Source organism: Anguilla rostrata, chromosome 18 (assembly GCF_018555375.3).
Source record: "Anguilla rostrata isolate EN2019 chromosome 18, ASM1855537v3, whole genome shotgun sequence".
Classification (NCBI taxonomy): Eukaryota; Metazoa; Chordata; class Actinopteri; order Anguilliformes; family Anguillidae; genus Anguilla; species Anguilla rostrata.
In genome coordinates this window covers 13,561,826-13,589,704 of record NC_057950.1, presented here as the reverse complement: position 1 = coordinate 13,589,704, position 27,879 = coordinate 13,561,826, and the positions used below count along the sequence as shown (strand labels likewise).

The window sequence follows — 27,879 nt, the reverse complement described above, 5'->3', positions numbered from 1 at the left end:
AGGTTAGGGTCCTGGAAGCTGACTGGAGCAGCTCCGTACGTAGGTTAGGGTCCTGGAAGCTGACTGGAGCAGCTCTCCAGTACTGTGAGGTTAGGGTCCTGGAAGCTGACTGTAGCAGCTCTCCAGTACTGTGAGGTTAGGGTCCTGGAAGCTCACTGGAGGGGTTCCCCAGTACTTTGAGGTTAAGGTCCAGGCCTTAGGATGAGATGTGAGGATGCCCTCCTGCTTTGTGTTTATTTGTGGTTATTAAGTTAATGCAGACATGAAGCATGCAGAGACGGGAGCTGTGAGGGAGAATGAGAGAGAGGGTGAGAGAGAGGAAGAGTGTGAGAAAGAGGAAGGGTGTGAGAGAGTGAGTGGGTGAGAGAGAGTGGGTGAGTCAGAGAGATTGAAAGTGGGTGTTTTGGCAGGGGTAAGAATCTCTGAATTTGCACTTAAAGAACCCTAAAATTATGTTATTTGAATATTTAGATGCTGGAAAATTTCGAACACTAGAGCACTGCAGTCATCTACAGATGTTCAATGGAAGATGTTACTGTCATAGGTGGAGTCATACATAAGAAGAATTTTGTTCTGAAGACTGGTGAAAATGAACATTGAGTGACCATAAAAATTGTATTAGTGTCGTAAAGGGTAATTGCTCCCTAGGTCCCTTTTTTGTGCTGTCAACGTGTTTGTATGCCTCCTTTTGAGTGAAACATTTTAATCCATGCCGTTTCTGAAATAATATGTTTTTATCTGAAAAAAATTGGTAGAAAACATCTTGGTGCTGCCCTCTGACATTCGTAAAATGCTTTCTGCCTTCCACTCTGGCCCCACCCCAATCGTGATATCAGAGTATCTCTTCACGTCATGTAGATGTCAATCAAGACATCCAGTTGGAAAATTGTTGCTATCCACAAATTTGTCCTTTTGAATACAATGGAATGCTGGTGGCACCTGATTGGCCAGTTTGGTTTTGGCCCAATGCTTTTCAAACTGGAGAAACATGGCGGCATGTTCATCAACTCTGTCATATTCCACCTAAACAAGTCCACTAATGGACCATGTAGGCCTAATTGCTGAATCTCGGTTCATATTTGATCTGCAACGCCCTGTTTGACAGTTTGAACTGAGTTTCATGAGCCTACGCTGTACTAATAATATGCTTATAGAATACGTCATGCAAGTGAAATACCTACTCCACCCAGCCAGGACGCATTTTTCAGAATTTTGTAGTAGGCGGAGCCAGGCTGAAACTATGAGTGCAATTACTCTTTAAGAATAGTAGTACTTGAACTACTTATGAGAAGCAGAACTGGCTGTGCCTCAGCTTGTGTTCTGAGTGGACAATGGATGTGTTCTTAGTGGATGTGTTCTGAGTGGATAGTGGATGTGTGGATGTGTTCTGAGTGGATAATGGATGTGTTCTTAGTGGATAGTGGATGTGTGGATGTGTTCTGAGTGGATAGTGGATGTGTGGATGTGTTCTGAGTGGATAGTGGATGTGTGGATGTGTTCTGAGTGGATTATGGATGTGTTCTGAGTGGATAATGGATGTGTTCTTAGTGGATAGTGGATGTGTGGATGTGTTCTGAGTGGATAGTGGATGTGTGGATGTGTTCTGAGTGGATTATGGATGTGTTCTGAGTGGATAGTGGATGTGTGTAATGGGTAGTAGGTGTGTTCTGAGTGGATCACCCTGGTCTTCTTGTAAGCGTACCCTCAGCCTGCGAGACCCTGATCCATTTTGACAGTTTGGCGTATGCCTGATGGATTTGACACATGTAAGCTTCACCTCTGTGTGTGGGTGTGTGTGTGTTGTTTGGTTGATCTGTGTGTGTGTGTGTGTGTTTGGTTGTTTGTTTTAGCGTGTGTGAGCACTCATGCACCCAGCACAGTCTCCACACCTGTGAGATGGAGGAAGTGCCCCAGTTATGTTACCATGGAAACTGCCCAGCTGCCACTCCAAGTTCAGTAACCATGGGGACACATCACAGAGGCCTGGGGGTTACATCACTGTTCTGCCAGAGACCGTGAGCAGGCAGCCTTGCCCCCCCACCCCGGGGTCCGTTAGCTTTTGTTTTCCGTACGGAAATGGCGCGCATATAACAAAAAAACAGGATGGGAACCGGAGAGGGTGGGATGTTTAAGTGGGACAGTGTGGGGGGGGGCATATGATCACAGGCTTGTAAATCCAGCTGCCTCCCCCCCCCCTCCACCCCCCACCCCCCACCCACACCACACACCGCGGTTTTGCGTGACCAAAGCGCACTTCAAAGGCTCGGCCTCACTTCCTGCTCCGTCGGCGTATTTATATCTGTGTGTGTGTGCCAGCTCGCCGGTACCTGGCAGCCCGGCCCCATCCATATGCAGCGAGGGCTGCTTATTTTTAGGCCCTGCGCGCTCTGTGATGCTAATGGGGGCGCGTGATCAAAGGCAGCCGCAGCGGGGGCCCCGGGTGAAGGTGCGCTTTTAGGGAGGTGCCCTGTGTGGGAAGTGTCTGCAGGTGCTGGGCGGCGGGGGAGGGCGGGGTCTGTGTGCTCGGCTGACCGTTGCTGTTCCGCTGTGGGACTGACCCCGTTTCGTTTCCCTCGCACGGCGCTGCTGCTCAGAACAGTAGACCTTCCAACTTTTAAACTAGTTTGTAAAAATACTTTTGGTGTCTACCGTGGGGTTGAGTGTCTCCAGTTCACAGCCCCGGTGTGGAATCCCCTTCCCGTACCCTGCCCGGCGTATTCGGCAGCGCGAGGCGCGGGGAAGTGGTTGCGTAACAGGAAGCGGTGCCAAGCACGTCGCGCTTCCTCGGGACGGCCCGCCGGCCACCCGACCGCCGCGTACCTGGCGTGCCTGTCGCCATGGCGACGAGCGCCGTGCCCAGACGGTAAGACGAGAGCGTCTGAGGATCTCCGGAGATCTGACCGTCTGGGCTTACGAGGCTCCGCCCCCCCAACAAGCAAACGCTTTGGCCCCCTCACAGAGATGGCTGGAGTCATGAGCACGCTCAGTGCGCTTGAGTGTGAAACCCCTCCCCCACAGCCTCCCTGAGGGCTGAGCTGGGGAGACAGGACCAGCGGGGGCAGAGAGTGGGGACTCGGTCAATGAGAGGGGGGCAGGGATTTGGTTTGGGCCCGTCCCGTCAGCAGTGACAGCGGGGGCGCGTGTGTGTAACTGGAGCCCTGGGGGGGGGCGGGGGGGTATTTTTAGCGTGATGCGAGCGTGGCGTGGTCCCAGCGGGGGGCGGGGCCTCGCACGGCGACGGGGCATTCTGGGCCGTTACAGGGCACTGCTCACCACGCCACCTGACGGGGCCGCCCGACCCCCGCCGCCGCCTGCCCTCCGGCCTTTTTTGGGAACATGCTTGCAGCATCAGCGTGCGTGCGGGGGGTGGGGGGTGGCGCAGACAACCCCCTTCTGCCAGGCAGGGAGCGTATTTATAGCCCGAGACGGTCACATGTAGAGAGACCCCCGGGTCTGACGCGCGGGCCAAGCGGACACCAGGGCGGGACACGTTTGGGTTTGGGAGGTGAGGAGGGGGGTGGGGGCGTGGGCCGCACGCCGTGTGGAAAATGCCCACTCCTCTTACCTCTTAAACAAATCGCTCACTTTCTGAGGTTACTGGATATGATTTCAGCGTTGGTGTCTGATTGGAACAAACAGTTTTAGTATGTCTTTGATTGGCCCAGTGAGATTTAGTATATGTCTTGTGATTGGCCCAGAGAGCTTTTGCGGTGAAGGAGGTTTTATATATTAGAAGCCTAATGGCAGGTACAGGGATGTTCGTATAGCTGCCATTGTCAGGTTCAAACCCTGGTGTTGCGTTGGTATAAAAACATGTGCCATCTGAGACACGTGGGGTGTGGGTGGGTGGGTGTGTGCTGCCCCACTGCTCCCTCGCCCGCCCCACCCCCCTCACAGGTGGTGCCGCAGCAGCTGAGACCCTGCTCTCGCACAGGATTGTGGGATAGCTCCGGGGGAACAGAATGGGCAGTGTCTCAGTGGCCCTATGAATGGCCTCCTATCCTGGAGGAGTGAAAACTGACTGCTACACACTCACTGACTGTGTGTGTGTGTGTGTGTGTGTGTGTGTGTGTGTGTCTGTTTTTCCATGTGTCTGTCGCTGTGAATTTATGGGGGTGCTAAATACTGCCTCTGCACTGTCTCTGAGATGTGGACACACGCACACGCACACACAGGCACGCATGCACACACACACACGCGCGCACACGCACACACACATACACACTCACATGCGCACACACACACACAGGCACACACGCACGCACACACGCGCACACACACGCACACTCTGCCAGCTGTGTTGTGAGTTTGTGCTCTGCAGCGTGTGCGGTGTAAATGCGGGTGATGAAGTGATGAGGCAGGTATTTGTGGGCGGGTGTGAATGTGCCAGCGTCAGTGCTCCCGTGTTTATCCACGCTCAGCGCTGTGTCAGACGCAGCGGCCCTCCCCTCAGCCAGGCGCGGACAAGGCACTGCGCACTCACACTCACTCACACACACACACTCACACACACACACACACACACACACACACACACACACACACACACACACATACACACACACATACACACACGCACATACACACAAAAATGCTCCACACACACGTGCGCGGACACACGCTCCACACACACACACACACACACACACATACACACACGCACATACACACACACACACACATACACACACATACACACACGAACATACACACGCATAACACACACACACATACACACACACACACACACACACACACACACACACACACACACACACACACATGCACACACACACACACACACACACACAGAGCCCACACACACACACACACACACACACAGACTCACACACACACACACACACACACACACACACACACACACACGAGGCTCCACACACACACACAACACACACACACACAGAGGCTCCACACACACACACACACACACACACACACACAGAGGCTCACACACACACACACACACACACACACACAAGGCTCCACACACACACACACACACACACACACAAGCCCACACACACACACACACACACACACACACACACCACACACACACACACTCACACACACACCACACACACACACACACACAAGCTCCACACACACACACACACACACACACAGAGGCTCCACACTCACACAACACACACACACACACACAACACACCACACACACACACACACACCACACACACACACACACACTTCTCACACACACACACACACACACACACACACACAGAGGCTCCACACACACACACACACACACACTGCGCTGCGGCTGTCCTGCCCGCCAAAGCTTCACCCCCCACAGCAGCAACAGACATGTTCCAGAACACCCCCCGGGTTCTGCTTTCAGAGAGGGTACAAGAGAGCCGAGGGCACACACACACTCTTTCTCACACACACACACACACACACACGCACACACACGCACACACATACACACACACACGCACACACATGCACACGCTGCCTTTGCGGTCGGCCACAAGGTCTCCTCCCAGACTGACTCAGCACAGTCTCCCACCGTACATAAGCCTGAATTTCCTCATCAGGTCAGCGCTCTGTTGCATTGTGGGAAGTGAAGTGATATTTTCTCTTGAGAGATGGGTACTTACTGCAGACTGCTCAAATCCATTATCGACATAGTTCCATTTTGTATTATTGCCACCCACATCTGCATACCAGTAAGTATGCAGCCAAGTATTTGGACAGTTAAACAATTTTGGTTGTTTTGGCTCTGTACCTCTGTACATTGGATTTCAAATTCAGCAGTGAGTATGAGGTTAGTTCAAGTGCAGACTGTCAGCTTTAATTTAATGATATTTACATCCATATGCAGTGATCCAAGAATTACAGCGCACTTCATGCATTGTATCTCTGTTTTAGGAGACCAAAAGTAATTGGACACAAACATAATTTTAAATCAAGTTGTCATATTTAGTGCTTGCTTTCCATATCCTTTGCATTCGATGACTGCTTGAAGTCTGTGACCCATAGACATCACCAGGCACTGGGTATTTTCTCTGTTGATGTCCTTCCAGGCTTATACTGTGGCCATCTTGAGTTTCTGTTTGTTTCTGGGGATTTTTGCCTTCAGCAAGTGAAACACAATTCTTCAATTGGATTGGGTGATTGACTTGGCAAGTCAAGAACATTCCACTTTTTGTCCCTGAAAAACTCTGTGGTTGCTTCAGCAGTTTGTTTGGGGTCAGAGTCCTACTGCAAGTGCTGTCCAATGAGTTTTGCGGCATTTGCTTAGATCTGAGCAGATGTTTCTGTACATTTCATAAGTCATCATGTTGCCGTAAGCTGTCACATCATCAATGAAGACTATCAGAGGCTTGCATCTTGCAGTGAACCCTTTGAGGCTATGCCGGTGTACTCTTCTCTTTATTTTAGTCTTTGACTCATCAATGGCTGCATCATGAAGAGTGTTCTTGACTATTTTACTGTTGAAATGGAGTTTTTCTTTGTATATGAAATAATTTTTTTTGCTGTCGATCAGGAATGCTGACCATCACAGCGTCTGACCTCTGATAGTCCAGCCAATCACGACAGCCTGCGCCCGAGCGGCAGGAAGCGGACATAATAAAGACTGACACAGCGCCTCTGACAAGGGGCCGCCATGTGATCCAGCTCCCCCCATCCCCCCCGCTGTCACCTGACTGGATGACCTCATTCTCCCCCGCCCCCTCGCGTGGGGGGGCACAGTGCTGTTGACACTGGCACTGACAGTGCGCAGTTTTTGCTTCTCTGTGGGTTTCTGTCACGTGGGGGGGGGTGAGTGTGCTCTTGCTGTGGAGTGGACCGCTGGAGAAGCCTGACCTCAGGCCTCTTTTTCCCCCGTTCGCTTGTTCGCTTTCTGTTCTGCCGAGCACAGCCTCTGGAACTGGGGAAAGATTCTGTCTGCATCTTTAATCGAATATGGAATTCTGTGCACACTCACATCTGAACATATTTGATGTGATTAGTAGTCTCTTCTGTACTGGAAACATTAGAAACAAGTCTGGAATACTTCAGTTCCTCATTAGCTACTAGCTAATGTTGTGACTAATGTACAGGCTAATTAGACTCCGTATCTAACTGTACTAATGCGGTACTGTATTAAGCCATATTAAGGCTTGCTACTGTGAACGAGCGGACTTGTCGCTGTGGGGGTTGTTTGCGCATAGCTCCGGTGTGAACCGGTAGCTGTTGATTTTCTGGAAAGCTCTGGTAGTTTCGGTGTGAAGTAGGCTCTCGGTAGTTCCTGTGACTCACCGTGAGGAGTCCGCCTGCCTTCGCAGCAGCGAGCGGTGATTCAGAGAGGGTCGGTTTTGGCGGTGCGGAGCCCGAAATGATGTTACAATTCAGCATCTCTACGGGTAGTCAGAATTTGCGAGTTCTCACTCCCTCGCAGGGGAAGTGGAACAGTGCGCCTCTTCCTGTGTCCCGGACAGATCCTGCTGTTGCTAACCCCCTGAAACAGGCTGACCTTTACTTCTGGAACTCTCTACCTTGATGTAACTGCATTGACTGTAGGTCTTATGTATTTGGTTTTGCTATATGGGGTTCTTTATTAGTTTCCCTTAATTTTGAATGATGTTTATAATGCTGTCTGCAGTTGATTTCTTCTCTGTCCTCATGTGATTGGTTCTCTCTGTGCAGGTGCTGCTTGTATTGCTTGTGTGTGTTTCTCTGCAGATCTGAAAGCTGCTTTATTTACTGGCTTGAATGAGGAAGCACCGACTCGGTAAACTGTTTCAGACTGTGATGTCTCGGGCCGGCATGGGGGTTAGCAGGGTGGCCCTCTGCCGCTGCGCGACAGGCGGGCTGCAGCGTCCACTCGAGCCCCAGGCTTCAGTCAGGCCTGCTAGGCCCTCCGTGTTGACTAAAGCTGAGAGAAAGCAGACAAGAGCAGCCCTGGCTCCCTCACCTCTCTCAGTGCTCTTCATTAAGAGCCTCTACACCATGAGACCGTTTTGCATAGTAAAGCCCCCCCCGACCCTCTGGCCTGGCTAACTGGTCCCCGAAGAGGAGCCTGTGCTGTTCAGAGACCGTCCCGGCTGGCAGATGGGCGGGGGGCTTAATCTATGCGATGCGGTGCGAGCTGTGAGCGCATCTGTCTCCTCTCATCGACCGCTTCCTCGTTAGCGAACGAGCGCGAGAGGCTGAGCCTCGCTCAGGAGCCCCAGCGCCGCACGCGCGTGCGGGCGGGCGGGCGGGCGGGTGGGAAAAGGGGGTTCACTCACAGTTTAAGAGTTGAAGAGTTGAAACTGCGTTTTGAAGTTCTCCGCATTGATGCGGCTTGACGTTGTCTTGCGAGCTCCTCTCTCCGACTCCCTGGGTAATTTCCGGAGAATAAATTTTGGGGATGTTTCTCTCCTAGATTTCGTTGGATGCTGGGACTTGCGTGCTTTCTGTACCGTCGTGTTGCGGTCGGCGAGGTCGGGGAGCGACAGCGGTGCCAGGAAGCCCGGAGCGGCCCGCTCGCGTGCCAGCCCCCCCGCTCGCTCGCTTGCTGGACCGCAGACGCGGCCCACGCTTTCCGTAGCCACAGAGCAGGACTGTTAACCTCCCGCATCGAAGGCGATCCACGCACAGATAAAAACCGTCTATTTTTATCCCGCAGGTTTTTCCGAGCCAGGGGCAGATGAGGGTAACTCAGCCAAATTTTCCACACTGCCAGCTTTTCTGCTTCACGGCCTTGCCCCCCACCCCACCGCCCGCCCCCCTGACCCCATTTTGCGGTCGGTGAGCGGTCCTCTTTAGCAGGCCAGAATGGCTGCCCGGGCCTCTCGCATCCGGAACTTTCCGTGGATGCCCGGGCTGTGACTCGCGGCTGCCCCAGCCGGTCTGGCTCTGCTGGGGTGGTGTTGGTTATGCCTCGCTGTGGAGGCTTGTGTTAAGCTGCTGTAAACTGTGTTTGGGGCTGCTGTAAACTGTGTTTGGGGCTGCTGTAAACTGTGTGTTTGGGGCTGCTGTAAACTGCGTGTTTGGGGCTGCTGTAAGCTGTGTGTTTGGGGCTGCTGTAAACTGTGTGTTTGGGGCTGCTGTAAACTGCGTGTTTGGGGCTGCTGTAAACTGCGTGTTTGGGGCTGCTGTAAACTGTGTGTTTGGGGCTGCTGTAAACTGCGTGTTTGGGGCTGCTGTAAACTGCGTGTTTGGGGCTGCTGTAAACTGCGTGTTTGGGGCTGCTGTAAACTGTGTTTGGGGCTGCTGTAAACTGTGTGTTTGGGGCTGCTGTAAACTGCGTGTTTGGGGCTGCTGTACTGTAAACTGTGTGTTTGGGGCTGCTGTAAACTGCGTGTGTGGGGCTGCTGTAAACTGCGTGTTTGGGGCTGCTGTAAACTGCGTGTTTGGGGCTGCTGTAAACTGTGTTTGGGGCTGCTGTAAACTGTGTGTTTGGGGCTGCTGTAAACTGCGTGTTTGGGGCTGCTGTAAACTGTGTTTGGGGCTGCTGTAAACTGTGTGTTTGGGGCTGCTGTAAACTGTGTGTTTGGGGCTGCTGTAAACTGCGTGTTTGGGGCTGCTGTAAACTGCGTGTTTGGGGCTGCTGTAAACTGCGTGTTTGGGGCTGCTGTAAACTGCGTGTTTGGGGCTGCTGTAAACTGCGTGTTTGGGGCTGCTGTAAACTGTGTGTTTGGGGCTGCTGTAAGCTGCGTGTTTGGGGCTGCTGTAAGCTGTGTGTTTGGGGCTGCTGTAAGCTGTGTGTTTGGGGCTGCTGTAAACTGTGTGTTTGGGGCTGCTGTAAACTTTGGCTGCTGTAATGGTTTGGGGCTGCTGTAAACTGCGTGTTTGGGGCTGCTGTAAACTGTGTGTTTGGGGCTGCTGTAAACTGTGTGTTTGGGGCTGCTGTAAACTGGTGTTTGGGGCTGCTGTAAACTGTGTGTTTGGGGCTGCTGTAAACTGTGTGTTTGGGGCTGCTGTAAACTGTGTGTTTGGGGCTGCTGTAAACTGTGTGTTTGGGGCTGCTGTAAACTGTGTGTTTGGGGCTGCTGTAAACTGCGTGTTTGGGGCTGCTGTAAACTGCGTGTTTGGGGCTGCTGTAAACTGCGTGTGTGGGGCTGCTGTAAACTGCGTGTGTGGGGCTGCTGTAAACTGGTGTTGGGGCGCTGCTGTAAACTGGTGTTGGGGCTGCTGTAAACTGCGTGTTGGGGCTGCTGTAACTGCGTGTTTGGGGCTGCTGTAAACTGCGTGTTTGGGGCTGCTGTAAACTGGTGTTTGGGGCTGCTGTAAACTGGTGTTTGGGGCTGCTGTAAACTGGTGTTTGGGGCTGCTGTAACTGTGTGTTTGGGGCTGCTGTAACTGGTGTTTGGGGCTGCTGTAACTGTGTTTGGGGCTGCTGTAACTGTGTTTGGGGCTGCTGTAAACTGGTGTTTGGGGCTGCTGTAACTGGTGTTTGGGGCTGCTGTAACTGGTGTTTGGGGCTGCTGTAACTGTGTGTTTGGGGCTGCTGTAAACTGCGTGTTTGGGGCTGCTGTAAACTGCGTGTGTGGGGCTGCTGTAAACTGCGTGTGTGGGGCTGCTGTAAACTGCGTGTTTGGGGCTGCTGTTTGGGGTGACTCACCGCCCCCCTCGTAACAGGATGGGACTGGCGTGGCGGCTCCCGCAGGCGGGTCTGTGACCTCGCTCTCGCTCTCATCGCCTGTAATTAGGCACTGAGTAATGACTTTTTTAATTGTACTTGGGGAGCTAGGGAGCGGGGTGCAGGGGTGACTCGCTGCACTTCAGGGAGTAGCAGGGCGGACACGGGTTGTCAGGAGATGTCAGATCAGACGGGGGGCATGTGGGGGATCTCTTTAAGCTCTCATCTCTGTTAGTGCTGCACTCTTCCTTCAGGCTGTTTTTCCATCCCTCTCTCTCTCTCCATCTTTTATTCTTTCACTTCACGGTTTCCATGAGTAGACCTCGACTTTTGTCTTTCTCTGTGGGAGTCGGAATGCACTTTAAAAACGGAGAAACTCCCTTCTGAAAATCTGTGACAAATGACCCATCTAACTTGACAGAGCTTGAGCAAATCTTCCCCACAACAATGGGCAACAGTCGAAATGGGTCGTTTCTTGCCATCCCTTAACTCTCTCTCTCTCCCTCCGTCCCTCGCAGGTGGAGCCAGGTGAGTCATGGGAGCGTTCCTGGACAAGCCGAAGACGGAGAAGCACAACGCCCACGGCGAGGGCAACGGCCTGCGCTTCGGGCTGAGCAGCATGCAGGGCTGGCGGGTGGAGATGGAGGACGCGCACACGGCCGTGCTGGGCCTGCCGCAGGGCCTGGACGACTGGTCCTTCTTCGCCGTGTACGACGGGCACGCCGGCTCCCGCGTGGCCAACTACTGCTCCAAGCACCTGCTGGAGCACATCACGGCCAGCGAGGACTTCCGCGGCGGCGGCCAGCCCGAGCCCACGGTGGAGGGCGTGAAGAGCGGGATCCGCGCCGGCTTCCTGAAGATCGACGAGTACATGCGCAGCTTCTCGGACCTGCGCAACGGCATGGACCGCAGCGGCTCCACGGCGGTGGCCGTGCTGCTGTCGCCCGAGCACCTGTACTTCATCAACTGCGGCGACTCGCGCGCCGTCCTGTACCGCAGCGCGCACGTCTGCTTCTCCACGCTGGACCACAAGCCCTGCAACCCGCGCGAGAAGGAGCGCATCCAGAACGCCGGCGGCAGCGTCATGATCCAGCGCGTCAACGGCTCGCTGGCCGTCTCCCGCGCCCTCGGCGACTACGACTACAAGTGCGTGGACGGCAAGGGCCCCACGGAGCAGCTGGTGTCCCCCGAGCCCGAGGTGTTCGAGATCCTGCGCGCCGACGAGGACGAGTTCCTGGTGCTGGCCTGCGACGGCATCTGGGACGTCATGAGCAACGAGGAGCTCTGCGAGTTCGTCCGCTCCCGGCTGGAGGTGTCGGGCGACCTGGAGAAGGTGTGCAACGAGGTGGTGGACACCTGCCTGCACAAGGTACAGCGCGCTGGGCTGGGGCTCAAATGTGGGCTGTCAGGAAGTGCTTGGGGATCAGGGTTTAGGTTTGGGTAGGGAACATGGGTGACAGGGATTCAGGTTTGGGTAGGGAACATGACTCTTAGGGATTTGGGTTTGGGTAGGGAACATGCCTCACTGGGATTTGGGTTTGGGTAGAGAACATAGCTCACTGGGATTTGGGTTTGGGTAGGGAACATGCCTCACTGGGATTTGGGTTTGGGTAGAGAACATGTCTCACTGGGATTTGGGTTTGGGTAGAGAACATGCCTCACTGGGATTTGGGTTTGGGTAGAGAACATAGCTCACTGGGATTTGGGTTTGGGTAGAGAACACAGCTCATTGGGATTTAGGTTTGGGTAGGGAACATGCCTCACAGGGATTCAGGCTAGCTTTGCTGGGGAATACCCTTACTTCACTGGAGGTTGCTCATTTTCAGCAGCAGTAGTCAAGAGTATGACTAACTATTTTGGCTTGGTGAGATGGTTTTAGAGGAGGCTGTGATTGTGGTTTACCTCCCTATATCTCTCCTCCCTTCTTTACTGCCCCGTGTTACACTGCTAATGTTGAGGAACGTAGGGAAGTTAGGCGTGTTTAAGTAGAGCAGTGCTGTTTAGTTAAGAGTCTTCTTTAATAGCAACATTACCTGGCGCTGTCTGTGTCGTGCATCCGTTACATCACATTACTTGCAAATACCACACCCAGTCATGGCCAGGGCAGGCCACTGGCCATCGTGCCCCGGATTTCTCTTTAAGGTGGTCGTATTTCTTAGACTGGCCTGACCTCATTGATGGAAGAAGCATTATTGGATATTGCATTATACTGGGCATGAATCACTGTAAATGTAGGCCTCTCCTTACATTAAGCTTTATGATGGTGATGTATCATGTGCATGATGATATGTATCTGTATGCATTATGGTGCATTAAGATACCTTACATATTGACTCAAATTACATAAATAAATAAAAGGAGAGCAAAACCTTGTTTCAAAAAAGCACACTCCACTATTTGTCCAGTTACAAAGCACACAGTTGTTAAAGCATTTTTGAAATGTAAGGTGTTTTGATCTTTACCAATTGAGCACCATTTTGCAACTCTGTTATATAGCTGATGGTCATCCGGGCCTAACATTCCTGTATCTACCCATGTAGGGACGCTAAGCTCAAGTGATTAGCAACTGAAGGGTTATCACAGTCACGGAAGTTCAGGAGCCTAACATTGGCATCAAACCGTCAGATGGGTTTGGGTAGACAGGCTGCCCTGAATTGCCTCAGCATAGATTCAGCTGTATAAACGTGTGATGTGTAAAGCATGTTTAGCTAAGCTACGCAAGACGTCTGCTCAAATAACACGCTGCTGCTTCCATTGGTTGGCTGCGTTTGCACAGCGATGGATATGGAGCTTGAAGGCTTGTGTCCTGAGAAAGCTCACAGACAAAGATGAAAGGATCCTGAGTTTCGGGTCTTGCACTGGGGAGACACAGCTGCCGTCCTGCAGGTCCGGTGGGCATGCTGGTGTTTGCTGTGTTTCGGAACCAGAACACTTATTTTAAGACGGATTGTATGAAGAGTTCATGCACTCTGCGTGTCTCCATGTTCTAAACTGGCTAATGATTGACAGGAAAATCCCAAAAACCTGCAGGCGCTGTGGCCTTCCGGGCTGCTGTGGTCTCTGAGGGCACACACACACACACACACACACACACTGCCTTACACACTGCGCGTGTGACATCAGGAGGCCTCTCCTCTGTGCAGTTAAAAGCCCCAAAAAATGGAAGCGATGAGCTAATTGTAGGCACGTACATCTGAGTCTGTTGTGACTGCTAATGATACAGAACGTCTCACAGGCACACAGAAGTACCTGTGAGAACATGTGTTCTGTGTTATGATTACAGTTTAGGCTACATGCTAATTGGCTGGACTTGGGCTCAAGACTAGCAGTGTCATCATCCCCTGGATGCCCTCGGGGCGAAAGGGGGAGGAAGTTTACTCGGACATTAAGCAGATTGAGCCAATTGAACTCCCATACCCTCTCATTGGCCAATGGCTGACCTTTTGGTTGGCGCTGACAGACAGTATTGGCTACACGCGAGAGACGCGAAAGTAATGTCAACAAAATGAATTCTCGTGGCTCTGGCCAACCTTGTAAAGCAATCATTACTAGCTCAATGCAACATGTTGAACTATCAGAAGAGAGTCTGCTTCCCCTCTTATTTGTGTCTATGTGTGCCGATATGTGTCGAAAAAAAATCTGCATTTTACACCAGTTCACTTGTGTTCTGATGAAAATAACTATTTTTTCCATAATCTGCTCTTTCCCACTCTCTTTGTGGTTCTCTTGCTCTCTCCCACCTTTTCCCGTCTTCTGCCTCTGCTCCTGTTATCTCCCTTTGTCTCCATTTCTTCCTCTCCATCTCTCACTCTCTCTCTCTCTCTCTCTGTTTCCTGTGTTGTGTCTCTCAGTGGAAAGTGGAGTCTTGTTTTAAGTGTTCAGCGTGCGATGAACCCAAAATGAACAGGAGCAGCAGAGCTGCAGTGTGGAGGGCAGTGGGCTTGTGCTGGACGCACTGCGGCTGGGCGGGGAGGAGGTGGGGGGGCGGGTCATTTCAGCACGGAGTGATCTGCTGAGCTGGGGCTCAGCCTGGAGTGCTTATGTGTGTGTGTGTGTGTGTCTGTGTGCCTATGCATGTGTGTGTGTCCCGTGTGACACTTGTCCCTTTCTCGATTCCAGGGAAGTCGTGACAACATGAGCGTTGTGCTGGTGTGTTTACCTAACGCACCGAAGGTGTCGGAAGAGGCGGTGAAGAAAGACTTGGAGCTGGATAAGTACTTGGAGTCTAGAGTGGAGGGTAAGAAACACACACACCCTACACTGATAGACACACACACATGCGCACACACACACTCCTGCACTGTCCTTGTCCTTGAGAACATTGGTCTCCTGCCTCATCCTCCCTCCTGTTCTGTGGGCCTAGCTTTCCCTGAGTCCTCCCCTGGCCGCTCTGCTGAGAACCCCAGCGGCGTCCCCCCCCCCCCCTCACGCTTTCTCCCCTCCTTCAGCTTTCTGTTTCTTTTCCTTCCCTGTCTTTGGCCCTCTGAGGAGTTCTGGTGAGTGGGTGTGAGTGTACTGAAGCCCTGGGGGTTGTGTAAACCCTCCCCCTCTGGAGGAGGGTTTGGGACGCCAGCGTTCGTGCAGCGCTGGGGCAGCGTGGGGCTGGACGGGGAGGATGCCAGGAGCCGCCGCTGCCGCCGGCGCTCGGAGAATGTGCTGGCTGAACATCGGGCTGGCGCCGGGCCCTCAGCCCCACCGGTCTGGAGCTCAGGGCCCTCCTTCAGCTCGCTCACTGCTCTCATCGGCACACAGACCTGAGCCTGGCGTCTGCGCAGACCTGGGCCTGGAGTCTGCGCAGACCTGGGCCTGGTGTCTCTCTGCGCAGACCTGGGCCTGGGTCTGCGCAGACCTGGGACTTGTGTCTGTCTGCGCAGACCTGAGCCTGATGTCTGCGCAGACCAGGGCTGGTGAGATATCAGTGCTTCTGTAACAGGGCTGGTGAGATATCACAGTGTTTCTGTAACAGGGCTGGAGAGATATCACAGTGCTTCTGTAACAGGGCTGGAGAGATATCAGTGCTTCTGTAACAGGGCTGGAGAGATATCACAGTGTTTCTGTAACAGGGCTGGAGAGATATCACAGTGCTTCTGTAACAGGGCTGGAGAGATATCACAGTGTTTCTGTAACAGGGCTGGAGAGATATCACAGTGTTTCTGTAACAGGCCTGGAGAGATCAGTGCTTCTGTAACAGGGCTGGTGAGATATCACAGTGCTTCTGTAACAGGGCTGGAGAGATATCAGTGCTTCTGTAACAGGGCTGGAGAGATATCACAGTGCTTCTGTAACGGGGCTGGAGAGATATCACAGTGCTTCTGTAACAGGGCTGGAGAGATATCACAGTGCTTCTGTAACAGGGCTGGAGAGATATCACAGTGTTTCTGTAACAGGGCTGGAGAGATATCAGTGCTTCTCTAACAGGGCTGGTGAGATATCAGTGCTTCTGTAACAGGGCTGGTGAGATATCAGTGCTTCTGTAACAGGGCTGGTGAGATATCAGTGCTTCTGTAACAGGGCTGGTGAGATATCACAGTGCTTCTGTAACAGGGCTGGAGAGATATCAGTGCTTCTGTAACAGGGCTGGAGAGATATCAGTGCTTCTGTAACAGGGCTGGAGAGATATCAGTGCTTCTGTAACAGGGCTGGAGAGATATCAGTGCTTCTGTAACAGGGCTGGTGAGATATCAGTGCTTCTGTAACAGGGCTGGTGAGATATCACAGTGCTTCTGTAACAGGGCTGGTGAGATATCAGTGCTTCTGTAACAGGGCTGGTGAGATATCAGTGCTTCTGTAACAGGGCTGGTGAGATATCAGTGTTTCTGTAACAGGGCTGGCGAGATATCAGTGCTTCTGTAACAGGGCTGGAGAGATATCAGTGCTTCTGTAACAGGGCTGGTGAGATATCAGTGCTTCTGTAACAGGGCTGGTGAGATATCAGTGCTTCTGTAACAGGGCTGGTGAGATATCAGTGCTTCTGTAACAGGGCTGGTGAGATATCAGTGTTTCTGTAACAGGGCTGGAGAGATATCAGTGCTTCTGTAACAGGGCTGGTGAGATATCTGTGCTTCTGTAACAGGGCTGGAGAGATATCAGTGTTTTTGTAACAGGGCTGGAGAGATATCACAGTGCTTCTGTAACAGGGCTGGTGAGATATCACAGTGTTTCTGTAACAGGGCTGGTGAGATATCTGTGTTTTTGTAACAGGGCTGGTGAGATATCAGTGCTTCTGTAACAGGGCTGGAGAGATATCAGTGTTTTTGTAACAGGGCTGGAGAGATATCACAGTGCTTCTGTAACAGAGCTGGTGAGATATCACAGTGTTTCTGTAACAGGGCTGGAGAGATATCACAGTGCTTCTGTAACAGAGCTGGTGAGATATCACAGTGTTTCTGTAACAGGGCTGGTGAGATATCTGTGCTTCTGTAACAGGGCTGGAGATATCACAGTGTTTCTGTAACAGGGCTGGTGAGATATCAGTGCTTCTGTAACAGGGCTGGAGAGATATCTGTGCTTCTGTAACAGGGCTGGAGAGATATCAGTGCTTCTGTAACAGGGCTGGTGAGATATCAGTGTTTTTGAGCTGTGGGGTCACAAGCTGTCCCCAGCAGGTCTGTGGTACTGCTGTCCGTCTCTGTCAGCAGGTCCATCCTGTTAAACTCCCATATTCCTGACTCCGCCCACATCCTTGACTCTGCCAGTCTTCACTCATGCTCTATAACTGACTCTGTCTCTCTCTAACACGCATGCACGCACACACACACACACAGACACACACAATTTCTCAACCGTTTTAGCTGTGCTTGCTGTGTCTGATGCTTAAATGCTTTTCCCTCTTACTCTTTTCCTTTAATCACCTGTGTGTCTGTCTCTCTGTGCTTTCCCACCTAACAGAAATCATCCAGAAGTCTGGAGAAGATGGTGTCCCTGACCTGGTCCATGTAATGCGCAACCTTTCCACAGAGAGCATACCCAACCTGCCACCAGGGGGCGGCCTTGCCAGCAAGTACGAAAGCCCCCTACCGTCCTTTCCGCCTCCTATGACAAACAGGAAACACTTGCTCACATGCGCGCGCATACACACACACACATACGCACAAACACACACTTCCATAGACGAGTCATTCGCTCCCATCATAGTTAACCATTCAACCTGGAACTCATTCTCTAAATTAACTTTAGCCTATGCAGATTTTGTACCACAATAGCCGCATGTGATGTTTCTCCATTTTATGTAGCGTAGGTGTGAAAGTGCTGTTTCCTCTGACTCATGGCCTGTGACTCATGTTGGTTGCATGTTCGCAAACCCGCTACATGCATTGTTATATTTGGCTCCAGTTTGCTAAATTATCTTCCGGATTTTGTTGAATGAGCATGTATAAGAGGTCAGCGATTGGAGGGCATGATTTGCTTGGTGGTGGACACTGAGTGAGCCTCGAGTTGAATCATTTTAGGTGGAAGGTGTGTTTATAAGGAGCCACTGCCACCAATGGGTACATTTGAATATTGTGATTTACATTTTGTAACACGTGTTATAATCATTGGAGTGACCTCATTGATCTATTTAAATGTCTGCACACACTGTCATTGTTGATCCAATGGAAGCTGATGTAATATCGGTCATCTTTTTTTCTAGCTTAGAAGATTTACTGAGTAAACCATGAGCTGAGTAATTGGGCCGTGTTTGTAGGGGATCACTGAACTATGGTTCTTTACAGTACATTTATTTGACGCTTTTATCCCAGGCACAGTGTAATAGAGGCAGTGTACAGCCAGCTCATAACATGATTACAATATTGTACTTTGATTATTGCATCACAAGAAACATACTGATGAATAGCGTTGATGTGGTGATGGTTTGTCTGTGTGATCTCACCTGGTGTCTGTTTGTTTGTGTGTATATCTGTGCGCATGTGTATGTGTGCGTGTGTGCGTACGTGTGTGTGTGCGCGTGTTTGATGCGTGTGTCTGTGCATGTGTGTGTTCTTCCTCAGGCACAGTGTAATCGAGGCGGTGTACAGCAGGCTCAATCCACACAGGGAAGAAGACGGGGTGAGTGTGGGTCTGGCCTCTGACTGCACCCCTTCTCTGTGTTCCTGTTTTAAATATTTACTCTGCCCCCATGTCCCGAAACGGAACGCCTCCCTCCCCCCTCCACTTCCGCGCACCACACCATGAGACACGCCCCCCCCAAACCAACGCCCGCTGAGCGTTACATCACAAATCCTGTACTTTGCCAGCGGGTAGCCCAAAGGATTCTGGGAAAGCCTCATGTCCCCTACATTCAGCCAAATCAGAGCCAAACCCAATCAAAACCAATCCAAGCTGTCCAATAACAATGACTGTCCTCACGGCACGACTGCTGCACCAGCCCAGGGGTGTCTCATGATGTCACCTCCTCCCGTAAGTGTATAGAAAATATAGAACAGGGCATTGTGGGATACGTGCACGCCCCTGCCCTGGAACCCTGTTGTATATTTGTATGATGTGCTGTGGAGCGAGGAATCGCCTGTGCATTGTGTCTGTGGAGGCGGACGGAGAGCTCTATTCCCGCCTGTGGAAGTCCATGCTCACCATGGATTTCGGTTCAGTGTTGCCCGTCATGCATGGACACCGTACAGCAAACGGGCTGTGTGGAGAGAGAGAGGGTGTCCAGGGCTCACCGAATCTCTCTCGCTGGCAACATCCAAGAGCCCCTGAAGTTTGATGTAAACTCAGGCGTTCTGTGTGTGTGTGTGTGTGTGCGTGTGTGTGCGTGCGTGTACGTGCGAGCGTTCGAGCTCTTGGACTGTCCAGACGGCGTGTTGTGGCGGTCTCTCGTGTTGCTGTGCGTGAGCAGTGATTGGCTGGGGGGTGGGCGGCGGAAAGCGCGGCGGTTCTTTCCTGCAGAAGGGCGGGCGTGTGCGGTGGCTGCAGGTCTTTTCCCACGCTGCATTGCTGCTGCTGTCGCTGCAGCTACAGAGGAAGAGGAGCAGAGGTAGATGTGTTAGTGGTGAAGATGCTAGTGTGTTACACACACACACAAAAACACAGAGATGTACACGGTGACAGTTGGGTGCACAGACATGCATGCATGTGCATGCGCACACTTGTGCACATGTACATATGCACATGGCAAGTGTCACTTGTGTGTACACAGGAATGCAGCATCTCTCTCACGCACTCACACCTACGCACAGTCACGCACACACACACACACACACACAGGGCATATTGCTAGCTCCTGCTCCCCCAGACCCCATAGGGTAGACCCAGCGTTATTCCAACATTGCGCAGAATATTGGCGGTACGAGCAGACGGCTAGCCCCGCCCACTCAGTTCAGGGGACAGACAGAGGCGGTGACAGACAGACAGACGCTGAGCAGCCCTGTAGCTCTGTGTAGCAGAGAGAGGCGAGGGGTCGAAGGGATACCAGCTCTGACGTAAACCTTTCTCCCCTCCCTGCCCACTGTCTAACCCTGTTCACCCTCTGGTCTATGCAGCCATCCTGTTTCATTTGGTAAGTTCTGTGTCCTTTCTTCCTAGTAACTCTGTATCAGTCTTCCTCAAGCTGAGGGTTGCCATGTTGAAGATGTTGCTATATTGGGGATAATGCCATTTTGGTTGCCAGGTTGGAGACAACCTAAGTGTGTGAGCTCTTGGTGATCTCTCCTGAAAGGAGGGATTTTCCTGTCTGCTTTCTGTCACTGCTCAGGGCTCTGCCACCGGGCGGGGCTGGTTTATCACTGAGCAGCGACAGAGTCTAAGCCTAGATACTCTCGACAAATACAAATGATAAAGTTTCCATTGCTCATAAATATTCAAAGAAGCCAACTTCCACCCTTCCGCACACAAAAGCACACACACTGGACGCAGTTTACACCCTCGCCAGATTGGGATATGCACTCACGCACACCCGTGAGTCTGATAAATTTACACTGTTTCAACTAAATATCTGATGTTGACCAATCAGTGTGTTGTATTTTGCGCCAGAATGCTAATTTGTCTCGTTAGAAACAATGAAGAAACTCAAGAGCTTGCTAATAACACTATATTTTAGGAATTCGATGGAAGTGCACACTGGTTCAGTGCACTCATTGGCCACGGCGAATGAGGATTTGGCTCTCAGGGTTCTACTGTTACACAGCGTTAGATTCATCCCAAAGGCAACAATGCCAGGAGAATCAAATGAAGGACCAGGAGAGGGGTGGAGGGGGTTTTCAGAGATGTACCAGAGACAGGGATGATGGACTGAATTTAGGATGTTTTATCACTTGATTGGCAGTTGAGGAGGAGGGAGCAGGGCAGTGGGGTGGGGCTATTTGTGGTACTTTTTGGAGATGATGTGTTCTTGTCTGTGGATCTGTAAGATTCCTAACAGGAAAAAGAAAAAGTAAAATCAGGCAGACATGAGGAAGCAGAGAGAAAGCGGAGAGAGGTGAAATGGCTGATGGGATGGCATATGAACAGGAGTTAGTGGTGAAAGGGTTCTGGCTGTTTTGGGATGAGGGGAATGTGTGGTGTGATGTGAGACTGGCACAGATGACTACAACTCCAAGGCACATCACACATGATTTACTGGACTACAACTCCCAGGCATATCTCCCACAAAGCCAGCTTTTCGTTTCGCGGGAAAATCTGGTCCAGGCCTGGTCTGACTGCTCTGAAGTAGTATCGCCCTTCCCTCCCTCCCTCTTTTGCTTGGAAATTTCACTGATCCGAAGTGATGGCTGATTGACTGGGTGACCATGTGACTTTGGCCTGTCCATGTTACAGTATATAGATCAGATGAAGGAAGGGAAGAAGGATGTAGCTAGTTTTAGGATTGGACCTCGATGTGGGTTTATCGGGTGATTCGCTTGTTAATGTAGGGGATTTTTTTCAGCATCTGTTCTTTCTCCGTGTGTAGATTTTTTCAGTTAAGTTCCTGAGTGCACATAATTGACCCGAGTTGTTGCAGTGAATGGGGGGAATCTCTGGGGTTTGGTGCATCTCACTGCCCCCTCACCCGGGCAGAGGGTGCCCCCCTGGCGAGGATGGGACTTCACAGGGCAGGCAGTCGGGTGCGGGGCCGTTTGCACCCCGCTGTGGCTCCGCCCTCCTCAGTCCTACACAATGTGCACAGCCTCCTGGTGCCCCATGCCCAAATGACAGCCTCTCCCAGACGCTCCCATCCCGAGGTCTTTGAGACGCTGCTTCATTCAGCCTCCTCCCTGCCTCCCCCCCCGCTCTGCACCCCCCTCCCCCCACCGTAGCTCTGTAAGCCCTGTGTTTTACCTGGTCTGTCCACTGACATTGGGGTCTTGCATCAGGACGCAGAGGGAGATGATGATGCCAGCACCACCACCCACCTGATGGAGGCGCTGCGCCAGTTCCGTGTCAATCACAGGGGCGAGTGCCGCCTCCTCCTGGAGGAGGCCCTGTCCACGTACCGGCTGCCCTGCGAGACGGGGTCCGAGCGGCCCGCCCCCGACAGCGACCCGCCCCCCTCGCCCCCGCCCTCGCCCGCCAGCGAGTCCGAGGAGCCCAAGGAGCGCCCCGAAGACACGGATCCCCGCCCCCCCACTGCATGACCTTTGACCTTCCACCCCCCTCCCCCCCTTCCTCCTCTCCCTCCAGCCCCGCCCATCTCCCTGGGATTCCAGTAACCTCCGCGGCCACAGGGCCTCCTTGTTACCTTCTCGTTCCAGTGCAGGCTTTTGTTTACGGTGTCCCTCCCTGTGGAGGAGTGGGGAGGTGCTGGGGAGAGGGGCGAGTCTTCACCCCGTCTGTCTGTCCAAAAAAAGTTCAAGTCTCAGTATTTGGCCAAAAGCTCTTGAGACCACAGCCAAAGGGAACAAATCCACCAGAAATAAGAGAGTCAGGGTTTATAGTTTAATGCTGTATTTACTCAGGGAAATTTCTGAAACGGTGACAAAACAGGGAGGAGTGACTGAAAGATGTTTTGAAAGTATTATTGTTATTTTTTTGTCCTTGCTCAAAAATAAGACCAGTGCAAATGACCCGAGCTAGCCCCATTCACAATAAAAATCTGTACTGAACCGGTAATAAGGATGAACTTGGCCTAAGTCCTGCGTTGACATAAATTTTACTCTGTAGATTACTTCTGCCATGTAGCTTTCCATCTATATACAACAGAAACGAAATTGTGTGACCAAATGCAGACAAACTCTGTTATTATCTTGGTTGCCTTGCAGACAAAATTGGGAACGTTAAGTTGGGTGTTAGATTTATGACTTGTGCGACATACAGTGTAAAAGCGAGTGTTAAAAATTCAAACGAAACCCAATATTAAAGGGATGGTGATGTTAAGCAATGGGATATTAACTGCGTTCATCTGTATCCAAGATGATGTAGCACAGCGTTACACTGTCTTAAAGAGTGTATATTCTTGAGTGATATTAAACACTCCTTAGACAGCATATATTGAGGAAATAAGACTTAGAGATTAGAAATGCATGAGATGACCAGACAGGCACTCCGTAGTTGTCCATGTGACCACTTATTTGTCACTGCAGAAAACTTGCTTCCCATAATGCAATGCACGTACACAATGCATCCTGTGTACTGTCGTCTCCTGGCAAGTATTAGATATCGCGTACGTCCAGTGTGTGCTGCTGACGAGTTTAGGAGCGGGTGTGTGTGCGTGTGTGTACACGTGTGCGTGTGTATGCGCCGGGTGTGTGGAGGTGTGGTGTTGCAGGTGTATTGAGGAACAGGTGTGTGGAGTTTGGCCTCTGTTAGGTTCATACACAGCACAGGTTGCAGTGTGCGCGCCTGTTTGTGAGTGCACGCGGTTCTGTGATTTGCTGATTGTTTACGCACAGCGCTCTGGGTAATCCTGGAAGGATGTAGTCTCTGCCCAAATGTTTCTGCGCAGTGCAAGATCTCTTATGCTTGTGTGTTACTAAACTGATAAAACCCACTCAGTATGAATGTTATTGCAGTGGTACCAGAGTCACTCTTGTGTCCGTGTGTGCATAATAAATGTTGACAGGACATTGCTGTAAGGCTGTATTGTACAAGGGAGTAAAGGCTGATGATAAATGCTTAGTGAGTATAGGTTTCCTAAAGTATGGCTGAATTTAGGAATAGATTGATATTTTGACTTGACAGAAATTGAGAAAGTTGTGTTTAATGCCTCAGATCTGAGTTCAGATCTGAGTTTCTATCGACAATTGTTCTGTTCCTTGTTTTTTTCTTTTGCCAACTGCACCTTAACGGTTGTGAAGTGTTTCAGTTGTGTTTCGAGCTGCTGTGAAAATTCATTCTTTCTGAACGAATAAAACTCATCAAACAGTGAAGGTGTTGTCAGGTCTTCATTCTCATGTCTCTGTGTAAGTAACAAGGCGCTGCAGCGGCATTCGGTTGTGAAGTAGTACACTCCTGAGACTGAAGGGACCTTTTGGACCCTCATTACTCTTTAAACCTAGCTCCTGACTTTTAATTTGACTTCTGCCCCAGGTAAGGCAGGTAAAAGGTCAAAGGTCTACGGGATTCCCAGAAACATTTTCCATTTGTGTGAAATTTGTAGACAGTCCCTGTCCTGCTTGGTCTTTGCCTCCCTGCGCGTGGTTCTGTTCACTGGACGGGCAGTGTTTCCTTTGGGCAGGCTGCACACTCAGTGTTCACGGGTGTATGGTGTTTGCCTGGCTCCGCCCATTTCAGCCCGCCAGGTTTTGGGTGGCGTGGTGCTTCTCGGGGAAGGCGTGGGTGTGGCAGAAGTTCTGTCGGGTTGGCTTGGTTGGACCGGGGATCTACGGGACATTTCAGCTGCACCCCCACACCAAACATCTATCATTCATACAGCTCAATTTCCTTTCCTCCGATCCAGTCACTTTTTTTGAACTTGTTTCAATGTGTTTCATGGGTAATGTTGTAAATAGTTGATCATAAAGGAGCTGTTTCACTAAACGGCGATTGGCAGTAATGGCAATGATATCTCAAGCTCTTCCTCCTGCTGTTTGCAACTTGTCTAGAAAGACAGACTGCCCCCGGTGGCCGTTGAGTGTAATTGCAAATTGCTCCTCAGTTCTTCATTTCTCTCGTTCTTTTCTGGCTTCACTCATGTCACCCCCTCCCTCCTCTCTCTTCTGCAGAATGGCGGCGACTTGGAGGATCCCTGGTAGCTCGAGAGCCCAAATGTATTTGTCCCGAACCAAGAATGTCCTGAAAACATTAACACAGAAGACAACCTTTTTCACATTTTTGTTTCCTTTTTCCATCCTCTGATACCAAGAGATCAATAGGACCATAAAATTGTTTTAAAAAACAATCGAAATGACACGACCCAAAGGATGGCAAATTTTTTAAAGGATCAGAAGAGGAACTGTAATGTTAGAAATGGTCTAAAAAATGAAACACTATATAATAGAGAAAGTATAATGAATTTTTACCTTTTTGTTGCGTTTTTGTGGGGGGTTTTTTCTTTCCAAATTTGAGAACTGGACAGCCTGAGTGAGGAGCTGTGGCTGCATGCTGGCCTGTGCGGAATCCGGTGCGTGGCGGTGTTTGGCAGCTGCGGGTGGAGGGGACACACACTGGTCAGCGGCAGCCTCACCCTCTCCCCATTCGGGACGGGAAGGACAGTGTGGGGGTGCCGCTTGGCGAGGGGAATTTGGGACACCACTCGACGCGCGATGCTAGCCTCCGCGTTTCTCACGCGGCTCACTGGACAAACGCACGTAAACGCGCACACAGTGTCTGGACAAAAAGGCATTACTCGTTTTGGAAGGTCTGAAGGTTGAGAGATTTTGCACCTTTTCCCAGTCCAACTCCCAAAGCCAGACTTGGAGGGAAGACGTTATAGCATTGAAACTGTTTCCTTCTTGCAGGTTTTTCCTCTGTCCCTCATGCTTTTTTCCTGCTGTTTTCAGAGAAAATAGAATATATATGCAGATATATATTTTTAAGTTCCCATTTCGGTTATTTTCTTCCCGTTGTCAGTTGTGGCCTACTGTGCTTGCTGTAAGAAATATAAAAAATTTAAAAAGGAAAAAAAAAAGTTGACTTTGTTGAAAAGTAAAGAGATACTGTAGAGGGCGTGCTGACAGTGGATCTACATGCTTGTGCACAAACCAGCAGCCCACAGAGCCTTGGGCTTTCTGGCAGAGTGGGTCTGATGCAGAACCTCCGATTTCACCCATCCTTTCGTAACGTTCCCCCCCCCCCCCCCAAGTATGTGCTCCGCTCTTTCTGCCTGCCCCCACGCAAAGTAGTATTTTTGCATCACTTGCCTTTTTATTTTTTTTCCTTTTACAAATATTGTAAAGTTGTGATTTTGTTTAACAGTGTTTTTTTTTCTACATAATGAATTTATTTTTAAATGTTTTTGTTTTTTCTTTTCCCGATGCAGAGTATTGTGTGTGATGTGGTTGTTGCTTGATTTAATTTACAACACCCGAGAACACTCATTTGACAACAAGAACATTTTTCTTTTCTTAATATTTAAAACTGAAGGCAATTGATTACTGAAAAGAAATTTAAAAGAAAAGTGTTTTTCCTTTGTAATTCTTTAAGTGGATGGGGGAGTAGGCTGCGGTGGGGGGGGGGGGGGTTATGGGCAAGTCCATGGCAAAGCGCATGGTTTTCTGAGATTAGAGACAACATGGTACAGGTCTGGTTGCCATATGATTATTAGGTACTACTTGAATACTCTCTGTGTGGTTTCTATATTTTGCAGTAAAGATTTTTATGATTTATGATTTTTTTCTGTGCATGTTGAGTTGAGGTTATGATGCTCAAGGGAAAGGGGGATATTTAACTTCATAGCAGATGCTGGGGTTTTGGGGGGAGAACAATGAATGTATTACACCTTTATACAAATAGACATGTAGTGGAGGCCTTTCAAAGAGCTCTTTTTTGACCTATTGGTTGTTGACAATACTTGCCCTTGTGCGTAGTTTCAAAATGAGTGTCTATTTGGGCTTCATTGAATTATGTTTTAGTATTATTTTTATTTCGTTTTGTTATTTTATTGTAGTTCCTTCCCCCTAATTGTACACTTCATCTGTAGCAGTTTGCTGGATTGCTTCCTGTGATAATAAATGATAAAATAATAATTTGATTACATATGAGAATATTAATGATTTAAAAATAATAATTTCGCGCTTTAGTGCCCGAGATCACTCGCTCTGATTTCTTTTGTTTTGTATATCTACAATTATTGATATATAGAATAATTATTGCAACAATATATTTTATTTATTCCTAGATTTTAGCTTTGAGAAGTGGTGTAAATGGAGAATGGGGTGAGATGTGTGCGGGTGTATCTTGGCGTGTACTGCCTCCCTTGGTGGGAGCTGTTTGGATCTGCAGGTTTTTGTGGGTGGGGGTGGGGGTGGGGGTGGGGGGGGGAGGGCGTGTATAGGGGCCAGCCATGGGCCCTACTTGTCACCCTGTGTGTTCACCCTAACTCCCTGTACTGATAGTTCCCAGTATGATATTGTGATGTTTCATACCATACAGTGAACATAATCACCTTATCTTCAATAAAGGATTGCTCAAGATGGCTGACATAATTATGTTTGTATTCGATTTCTTTCGCCGGAGTTTTGGTCGTCCCGCCGCGCCACATTCTAGACTGTATGCTCGGTGGATATCAGTAATGGGCTGCCTTTTAGGTTCACGGGATTGCCCCTCCTTTTAACCTTATAATGTCACTATTTTATTTATTTTTTATAATTAAGAACCCACCCTGTCGTATTTCATTCTGATTTAGGCCTACTTGCCATAGGTAGGCTATTACTGGCTAACCAAAAAAGCTATTAGCATGATAGCATTGCAGTCAGCCAGGGTCATGCTTTACAGCACTGATGTATGTAAACAAAAATGTTTAAAGAATCATGAAGTCAGTTCAGTGTGACTTTGCTCACTTTTAGCCAACAAACCTTAGCTTCATTAACGGTGTTCTGAGTAATCTGGTCTGTCTGTACAAGCATACTGGTAGCTTGTTTGTTTGCTTATTTTTTTATTTCAGTGTCTTACACCCCCATAGGGTTCCCAGCCCATATGAGCTTACAGGACACTACTTGTTATATACATGTGAGTCAAGTACATTTATATTTTACTGTTACAGTTACATAAGCAGGATGAGAGTCTAGACACAGTAGACATCCAGATTTCACATAATACCTGGTGCATCATTGCACACCATAGGAAAACGAAACACAAATAAAACTATGATAATTCAAATATACAATACACTTTTGCTACGATCCCAGGCTTTATAAATAAATTGAGCAACATCAAAGACGGCCTTTCTGAAAAACCATTCAAGCCTGTGTTTATCATCTAGCAATTTTAATTGT

The 27,879-nt window shown here is 50.2% G+C and overlaps 1 protein-coding gene across 3 annotated transcripts in view; it reads left to right on the top strand.

The window, feature by feature from the left end:
• Positions 1–27,090, top strand: part of ppm1ba (protein phosphatase, Mg2+/Mn2+ dependent, 1Ba) — a 40,291-nt gene extending 13,201 nt beyond the window's left edge. Inside the window, exons 2-7 of one of the 3 annotated variants that reach the window (XM_064317556.1) lie at positions 11,116–11,966; positions 14,717–14,834; positions 17,486–17,597; positions 18,586–18,643; positions 20,074–20,090; positions 24,670–27,090. In XM_064317556.1, coding sequence (XP_064173626.1) covers positions 11,133–11,966; positions 14,717–14,834; positions 17,486–17,597; positions 18,586–18,643; positions 20,074–20,090; position 24,670 — 1,140 coding nt within the window. In that variant the 5' untranslated portion in view covers positions 11,116–11,132 and the 3' untranslated portion in view covers positions 24,671–27,090. Of the gene's footprint in view, positions 1–11,115; positions 11,967–14,716; positions 14,835–17,485; positions 17,598–18,585; positions 18,644–20,073; positions 20,091–21,882; positions 23,875–24,669 lie in introns of those variants that run through there. The other 2 variants (XM_064317555.1, XM_064317554.1) reach the window with 2 other exon arrangements.
• The last annotated feature ends 789 nt before the right edge of the window (positions 27,091–27,879 follow it).